This window comes from Microtus oregoni, unplaced genomic scaffold (assembly GCF_018167655.1).
Source record: "Microtus oregoni isolate MIOR12 unplaced genomic scaffold, Mior012 000012F_ref0000307, whole genome shotgun sequence".
NCBI classification, from domain to species: domain Eukaryota; kingdom Metazoa; phylum Chordata; class Mammalia; order Rodentia; family Cricetidae; genus Microtus; species Microtus oregoni.
The window spans coordinates 47,574,567-47,583,383 of record NW_024543071.1 but is presented as its reverse complement, the minus strand read 5'-3'; the positions used below and the strand labels follow the sequence as shown (position 1 = coordinate 47,583,383).

Sequence of the window (8,817 nt, the reverse complement as noted above, 5' to 3'; positions counted from 1 at the left end):
GATGCGTTTGTTTCTGCTTTTCTTCCTCTGCCCAGCTGTGCATCATCCCAGGTGAGGTGTACTCTGCATTGCCTGCTGACCCAAGTGGCATTTTCTGTGTGGTAACTGCAGTCAGATCTTGCTTCTCAGATAGTAGTAATGTCTGTACCCCTTCTTTGTTCATGATTGGTTTGGGTGGGATTTCAAGGATGATAGAGTGAAATTCTGGAAGCATGAAGGATATTTTGTTTTTTTCTGATAGCAATGAGGCAGCCTTGAGGCCGCTTGGGCTGCCTTTCCTGTCTTCATTGTACAGTCACTGTGATTCCCAGCCAGCCTCAGGTGCTGCTGGCCTTGAACTCAAAGATTCTCCTGCCTCTACCTCCCAAGTACTGGTATAAAGGTATGCTCTACCACAGCTAAGATTTTATTTTAAACTGTATGTGTGTGTATATATGTGTCTATGTGTAGATTTATACACATTAGGCTAGAAGAGGGCGTCAGGTCCTCTGGAGCTGGAGTTAGAGGTGGTTGAAAGCTGCCTGCTATAGCTGCTAAGAACCAAACGTCCTCTGCAAGAGTAGTGAATACTCTTAACAGCTGAGCTATCTCTCCAGCTCCTCCCTTTGCATCTTATTCCTCTGATCTGACAGAGCCTTTGGCTTGAAAGTATAGGAGTAGGACATTGGAGAATTACCATTTGGTCCTGCATGGATTGAGCCTATATTCTGCCTTTGGGAATAAGGGATGTTCTTTTCTAATAGTACAGTCTTGATCTTGAACATACTTGCAGCCTTTGAGCTGCATGATGTTGGTTCAAATCCCAGCAGAGGAAAGCAGATCTTAGTTCAAGGTCAGACTGGTCTATACAGAGAAATCTTGTCAAACAAACCAACCAAAACCAGTCTTTGATAAAGTACCAAAATTGGGGTTTCAAATTAAGCTATGATTTTGAGAGATTTTAGCTTGAAAATAAAAGGCAAGGAAGCATCCCAGCATTGGGCCTGCTGGCAAGTAAGTCTGCCTCATTGACATCTTTGTCAGAATTTTTGAGAATCAGGGGTGGGGTCTTTAGAAAAAGAATAATCGACATATCAAAAGTTGCAGTTTGAGTTTGAGTCTGAATCACATTCTTTAAAATCAAAGTTTAGTGGCTGGAGAGATGGGTCAGCAGTTGAAGTCACTGCCTCTTCCAGAAGACCTGGGTTCAATTCCCAGCACCCACATGGCAGCTTACAACCCAGTTGTAACCCCAGTTCCAGGGGATCTAATACTTTCACACCAATTTTCATATAAAATTTAAAAAGTTTAAATATGAAAAAGGCTTTTTCTATTACCATAGACCAGTTTTAGTAAGCCAGGCAAGCAATAACCTCCAGATTGCAAAATTCAGTTTCAATGAGATTCACAATGACAGGTTAATTGTGCTAGGTGATGGTTCTGTTCTAGCAGATTAGTTTTTTGATATATTGACAGGGCCTTTCTTACTTTAGCCCTAGCTTGCCTGGAACTCAACAGGCAACTCAATCTCTGCCTCTTGAAACTAGGATTAAAGGTGTGCTCCACTGGTCCTAACCTGGCAGGCTTATTTTCAAAGGATGGGTTGAGATTGTATCATACTCCAGTCCAGGCTCGCTTTAGGTCTCCCAAGTGCTGGACTACAGGCCTGGGGTACCATACACAGCTCTGGTGTTGTGTGTGTGTGTGTGTTCTTTTTTGAGACAAGGTCTTGTTTTGTAGCCTAGGCTGGTGTACTCGGAGTGCTAAACTGATAGGCATGCACCTGTCTATCTGGGCCTCTTTAGTGGGTTGACTTCCACCACAGACGAACTGCCTTGATTGCCATCAGGGGTCTGTCTTGAAATTGGAATCTAGAGTCCTTGCAGTATTGAGCTGTTGGGGTTCCTCCAGTTGTTCTGCTCAGGTTCTGGTCCTTAGTATGAATCATTACCACTTCATCCTCATGCCGAGTCAAATTCATTCCACCAAGATTCCACATCCACTTCTGTTCCTTTCAGAGACAGAGGTGAGGAGGAGAACCGGGGTTGAGCATGGCTGTAACATGATACGTGAGAGCTTACCATTGAGCTACATCTCCAGTCTGTCTCATTTGTATTTATTGTACATATTTGTTTTAGATTGATTTCCAGAAACCTTTCAATGCTGACATTCTGCCTTCACACTCCCCAATCCCCTCTTAAACAGCATTAATCACTTCTCAGGGTAAAAGGTCATCATATAGAGCTCTGTTCCAGCCAACAGGACACGCCTTTCCATGCAGGCACTGATGAGCTATCCTTACCCCAAGCCTCCCAAGGACAGGGGTCGTTGGGGAGAGTACTAGAAACAGGTTCACATCACGTGGTCATTTGGAAGGGGGTCAAGCCAGAGGCCTGCATTCTGCAGCCAACATCTTGGATCTGCTACTCACTGAAGGATCTCTCTTTGTTAAGCTATAAACCACAGAAGTGGGGGAAGAAGCACCAGGTAAGCATCAGTTAAGGGATCTGACCAGACTTGTCCTTGAAGACATGAAAGGCGCAACTGAAGCCCCAGGACCAAACAAGGTGAGGAAGAAGGAATGACACCGAAGGAGCCAACAGCCGATGTGAGTGGCAAGGCGGATGCCAGAAGACTGAGGCCACTAAGGAAATAGATGTTGGGCAAGCTCAGAGAGGTGCTTGGGGGTACTCCAGTTGGAATTTCTGCTTTGCTATATCCAGAATGCTGTACTGGGGAGATTAGTATTCTGATCTTCCACCTGCCAGGGAATGAGTTCTGCAGAGTAGGTTGTGGGGCCACCTAAATTACAGCAAGGAACAGAAGTGGCAGAGGTATGCTGGATGGTGAGTGACAGGTGGTATGAGCCAGGAGGGCTGAGTTAAGGGAATTTATCCTATGCATAGTGGTTTGAAAGAAGCTTCCTAGGGATGGGAAGGAAGAGCACCTGGTGGCCATTGTGTGCTCTTGTGACAGTTGCAAGTGTAGCCCCCGCTTGCTCCAGGCTAGAAAGATGCCCTAAAAAGTCTGAAGGACCTCTGAGTGCCAGCCTCAGGGTCACCTAAGGGTCCAGAAGACTTACAGCAATGCGCGGGACTTAGATCTGAGGGCGAAGTGAACTCTCCACTATGTTCTTTTCTGCATCAGTTTATTTTTCTCCTGCTGTTCTTCTCCTGTAAAGTTTCCAGTTTATATACACACGCAAAACAAAATAAATTCTCTGAGCTTGGATGTCCCTTTATCTTTGAAGGTCCCAAATGTGATCAATATGAAAGACTCCTTTCCTGATTGCATGTCGTGTCAAATGGAAGATAGTTGCAGGGAGGTGGCTTCTGATGTATCTCAGGGAACGAAGCAGAGATTGGACTGTGGGAACCAAGGTTATTGACTGCGTGACTAAATTTCCCACTGGAGGTCCCTTTGCATGGGGAACAGATTAACCACTTTGTTGGTCGCCTTGGGGAGAGTCAAAACTGCCTAAGCTCAGGAGACTCAGGGTCCTGGGATTGAGTGTCCACAAGTCTCACCTGAGAAGACAGATGTATTGGGTTCCACGGAAACCCAAAAACCTTGTTCCTGAAGTGTCTTTCCGACCTAGGTTTTGATCTGAAGCCCTCAGTCATTCTATGGAAGGTGACTCCCAAACTCAGGCTGGGGGTGTGGGCCGAGGGTGAAACCCCGCCCTCGGGGTCCCTGATCTTTGCTCCCGCCCCGGGCTCCACGCCTCCCAGAGAGGCACCGGCGGGCGGCGCTCCTTTTGTGTGTTTCTCTACTAGGTGCAAGGACCCCCCCCCCCCCCTTGCCTGCCGAGGCAGTCCTCCCCCAAACCCCGGCCCTCTTCTCGGCGTCCTCTTCCTCCTGCCAGCTGTTGGGGAGATTGGATCACTTCTAGGAGGAGGGACAAGGTCGGCAGCCCCTTCCCCGGTGCGGGGGGGCCTGAGACCACTGGAGTCCAGGACCGCTGCTGCCAGTCATGTGGGCTGGACTGTTGCTCCGTGTTGCCTGCATCGTGATCCTGTTGCTGGGGTCCTCCGCCCGGGGCTACACCGGGAGGAAGGCGCCTGGGCACTACTCGGCCGAGAGGTAAGAGCCTGGAGCCCCTCAGCGGCCCAGCCACCAAGCATGGAGCTGGGAGGCACTGGCAGAGGGCAGCCGCGGGGCCGGTATTCTCTGTGGTGTGGGAGCACAAGGGGGTCTGGACAAAGAGCAGTTTGTGCCAGTTGGGTGGCCCTGGCTGGGGACTGCTCTGGCTAGTGCAAATGGAAGATGGGGTCCCGACTGCGGGTGGGTCTGAGTACTGAGGGCGCTGACCCAGTGTCCAGGGGACCCCAGCACGTGCCATCTGGTCTCCACTGCCTGGCTTTCTTCTTTGGTGAGGGGCCTCCTCCGCTTCTGCACCCGTTGCCTTGGGGTTAGAGGTTTTCTCAGTGTCCCTTGCTCTGCGCACACCGTGGACCTTGGAGCCACCGGAGGCTTAGGGTTATGCTTTGGTTTCTGCGCATGTGTGCACAGGCCGAAGAGGCGGGAGGCGTGTCTTTCCCAACCTGGTCGTCCTTCCCAAGTGTGACCCAGTCCTCAAACACCGCCAAGTGGTGAGGGAGTGATGATCATGTGTGCGTGGTGCTCATAGCAAGGGAACATGGTGTCAGAGGGTAGCTTGGCCCACAGCCACATCTTCCCAGGGGCGCACAGCAGGGGCAGCCCTAAAGGAAGGGCTTACAGCTCAGCACGTGGGTTCCGCAGACCCCCTGCCGGTTCTGCGGACTGAACCAGCCTAGTGCAGACTCAGTCTACCGCCACCTGCCTTCCTGGCACTGCCACACGTGAGAAGCTTTTTGGGGCTTTCTGGTGGGTGCTATGCCCCTGCCTACCTGAGGGTGGAACTCCGCCAGTTTCCCAGGCACCAACCCCACCATTTACCACTTTGATGGCATGTTCTCATGTCCCTTTCAGGGCCCTTTTGGCCTTAGCTGTTTAGCTCTTTCGAGGGTCCAGCTGCTGGACCCTCCTCACTGTTGGTATCATTGCTCCTGTGTGTGTGTGTGTGTGTGTGTGTGTGTGTGTGTGTGTGTGACATTGTCAACCCCTGGTTTTGTCTTCTCTGGTTTTGACTTCTGAGAGGGAAAAGGACTTGGCCCCAGGGGCAATCCCCAGCAAACTTTTCTGTATTGTTAAGGTTCCCACATTTGACACAGATTACTAACCCCAAGAGCCAGGAAAACCTGTCTTGCCCTATATCTTTTGGGTCTGATACAGGGACAGGCACGGAAAGGGTGCTCTGGCTGGTGGGATGAAATTCCCATCAGCTCTGACTATGTTGAAAAAGTCATCTGACACCTATTGCCTTGATTGGATTCATGATCCTTGCTCCAGCCCATGGCTGGAGTTGTAGTCTCTGCTTGGAATACCCCTCCCACACACTTCCTCCTTTTCATGACACTTCTCTGGTCTTCTTTTGCTTGCAGTAGGGAAGCTGTCCTTCTGGGGACGCTCTCCTGGCCCTCTTCACAAGGCTACACAGCCCTCCTGGGGACTCTGTTATGCTCAGTTCCCATCACTGGATCCTGTCTATCCTTTGAAAGTGAGGACAGTAGCATATTTACAGCTTTACTGCATGCCATTTTTTGACACTGGCTCCAGGTCACCTGAAGCTCCAGAGGGTGTTCTTGCTTGGGCAGACCCTTCTGGGCCCAGCCTTGGGTACCTTGTTGGCAGCCCTAGGGGATGCCACCCAGACCTTCTGCTTTCTTCCTTTTCTGGCCTCCCATTTTTTGAGCGGTTATTGGGTACTTTAGATGTTGAAGTGAACCGATAAGAGCTTACACTGTTGTCAGGTCCTGCCCCCAGGAGGGATTGTAGGTCATTTGTAAGTTTCCCACTGTTTTTCCCTGGGGTTCTGGAGAGCTCTGTTAGCTAACTTACAGACCAGTGGATAAGCTGGGAGCTTCTGCCACTCTCGTCATACAGATTGTAGAGAGTGCTCTTTTCTTGCAGGCGTCGTCTCGGCCCCCATGTCTGCCTCTCGGGCTTCGGGAGTGGCTGCTGCCCTGGCTGGGCCCCTTCCATGGGTGGCGGGCATTGTACTCTGCGTAAGTACTCATCCCTGTGACCCCAAGCCTTCTCAGCACATGCCGGTGCTGTGCGTTGCCAGTGCCCAGTCCCTTACTGGCATCTTTCCTCTCAGCCCTCTGCTCCTTTGGCTGTGGGAGTGGCATCTGCATCGCCCCCAATGTCTGTTCCTGCCAGGATGGAGAGCAAGGGGCCACTTGCCCAGGTAACTGGGATGGACAGTGGTTGATGGGGGGGGGGCGCACCAGAGTAATATGAAGATTATGTGTTAACACTGAGCACTTGAGATGGGTTCTAGCTTGACATCTGCAAGACACTCTGGTCAGTGGGCACTTACATCCCTCTCTGGCCATTGAGGCTGAGACAAAGAAGGTTTGGCTTTTCCTGGGTCGCATGATGTGGTAGTGATATTTGTTGTGGTTGTGACAAAATAGTCAGTAAAAGCAATTTAAAGGAGGAAAAGTTAATCGGGCTTAAAGTTCAAGGATACAGCCTATCAGAGCAGAGAAGGCCTGGCCGCAAGGATACAGCCTATCAGAGCAGAGAAGGCATGGCGCTGCAAGAGCAAGGCAACTGTTCACGTTGCACTCAGTCAGGACTCAGGAAGAGTTGGGTGCTGTTGCTCAGCCCCATTTCATTTGTGTTCAGTTCGGCTCCTAACCTACAGAATGCTGCCTTCCACAGTTAAGAGTGGGTCTTACCCATCAGCCCAGTCTAGAAACTCCTTCAGAGACATGCCCCAGAGGGTTCCTCCTATTTGACTCAAGATCCATGGCCAGTAAGTGGTAGACGAGGATGGGAAGTCTCTTTGCCTCCGGAACACCTACTCTGCAGCAGAATTCAGGACACCTGAGAGGCCACACTGCCACCTGCTCTGCTGCTGTGGTGACACGGGCTCACTTCTGTGCTGTTTGTTTTAGAAGCCCATGGATCCTGTGGGGAGTATGGCTGTGATCTCACCTGTAACCATGGTGGCTGTCAGGAGGTAGCCCGAGTGTGCCCTGTGGGTTTCTTGATGACTGAGACAGCTGTTGGTATCAGGTGTGCAGGTGAGAGGCCTGGAATGGGACGGGAGGGTGGAATGGTAGCTCCTCCCTGCAGCAGCTGGAGCCCGGCACCTGGAAGAGAGGGGCAGGAAAACATGCACCCCCAGGGTACTGCTCTCCTGTTATTTCACAGGAATTTATGGGCTGGGATTGAGGTTACAGGTGACCAGACAGTGGCTGCTAGCTGGGAGCTTCCATATATGGAGCAGGAGGACAAGGATAAGGACAGCGCCAATGTAATAGGGGCAGCGACTAAGGAAGTCCAGGATGCTGGGCTCTCAGAGGACCATGGAGCCAGGACTGGAGTCAGCTGACACAGAAAACTGAGGAAACTAAAACTCAGTAGTTATTCTGTCAAAGTATTACTTTTTTTCTTTTATTATTTTATGGGTAAGGGTGTTTTGTCTGCATGTATATGTAGCACGTGTGTGGAGTCCTGAGGCGGCCAGAAGAGGGCACCAGATCCCTTGGAACTGGAGTCCCAGCCGGTTGTGCTCTGCCCTGTGGTTGCTGGGAACTGAGCCTGGCTCCTCTGCAAGAACAAGTGTTCCCAACAGCCGAGGCCTCTTTCCCACTCCTGTTATTTGTTTTCTTGATTTTAAATCACTGTAGGCAGAGTGTGTGCCCTTTACCAGAGATGGTTACTATGACCAATTTTTTGGTCCATCTCTTTAGAGGCAAAAGCCTGATTGAAGGTGTTTTGTTTCTTGTTTGTTTTTGTATGTGGTGTATGTACATGTGCATGTATGTGTGTCCACAGGCATGTGGAGCCCAGAATTAATATTTGGTATCTTCCTCCATTACCCTCTGCCATATATTTTGAGTCAGGGTCTCTCACTAAACCTAGAGGTTTTTGGGGAGCCCACCACCAAACCCCCTAATAAACCACACACAGAGGCTTACTTTTTTCTTTCTTCCTTTTTTTTTTTTTTTCCCGAGACAGAGTTTCTCTGTGAAACAGTCCTGGCTGTCCTGGAACTCACTCTGTAGACCAGGCTGGCCTTGAACTCACAGAGATCCACCTGCCTCTGTCTCTCAAGTGCTGGGGATTAAAGGCGAACACCACCACCGCCCAGCTGGAGGTTTATTCTTATTAATGAATGCCTGACCTTAGCTTAGCTTGTTTCTTGCCAGCTTTTCTTAACTTAAATTATCCAGTCTGTCTTTGGTCTTGGAGCTTTTATCTTTCTCTATTCCTGTATAGCTTTTCTTTCCTTCTTACTCCGTGTCTGGCTGTGTAGCGGAGTGGCTGGTCCCTGAAGTCCTCCTCTTTCCTCTCTCATTCCCAGATTCTTTTTCCTCCCAGATTTCTCTTTATATTTATCCTCTCTGCCTGCCAGCCCTGCCTATTCCTCTCTCCTGCCTCGCTATTGGCCACTCAGTTCTTTATTAGCCCATCAGGTGTTTTAGACAGGCACAGTAGCACAGCTTCATAGAGTTAAACTAATGCAACATAATCAAAAGTAACACATATATTAAAATAATATTCTACAACCGGAGTTTTTTATTTTAACTGAAGTTTAGCTTAGTATTCAAAGCAATGGGTTCATTATGGCATTTCCTCCCCTCCTCTATTTCTTTATTTATGTTTTTTATTTATTTTTATTTTTTCCATTTATTTATGTATGTGTGTGATGACATGCATGTGGAGGACAGTGGTGGGGTGGGGAGGTTAGGCAATTCCAGAGAGCCCAGCAGCTATCCCCAAACCTCTCAAATCCTT

At 49.6% G+C, this 8,817-nt stretch overlaps 1 protein-coding gene across 1 annotated transcript in view; it reads left to right on the top strand.

Annotated features, from left to right (window-relative positions):
* The first annotated feature begins 3,951 nt into the window (after window positions 1–3,951).
* Window positions 3,952–8,817, top strand: part of Vwce (von Willebrand factor C and EGF domains) — a 30,395-nt gene continuing 25,529 nt past the window's right edge. Inside the window, exons 1-4 of the mRNA XM_041661887.1 lie at window positions 3,952–4,062; window positions 5,974–6,068; window positions 6,164–6,253; window positions 6,969–7,097. Coding sequence (XP_041517821.1) covers window positions 3,953–4,062; window positions 5,974–6,068; window positions 6,164–6,253; window positions 6,969–7,097 — 424 coding nt within the window. The 5' untranslated portion in view covers window position 3,952. The remainder of the gene's footprint in view (window positions 4,063–5,973; window positions 6,069–6,163; window positions 6,254–6,968; window positions 7,098–8,817) is intronic.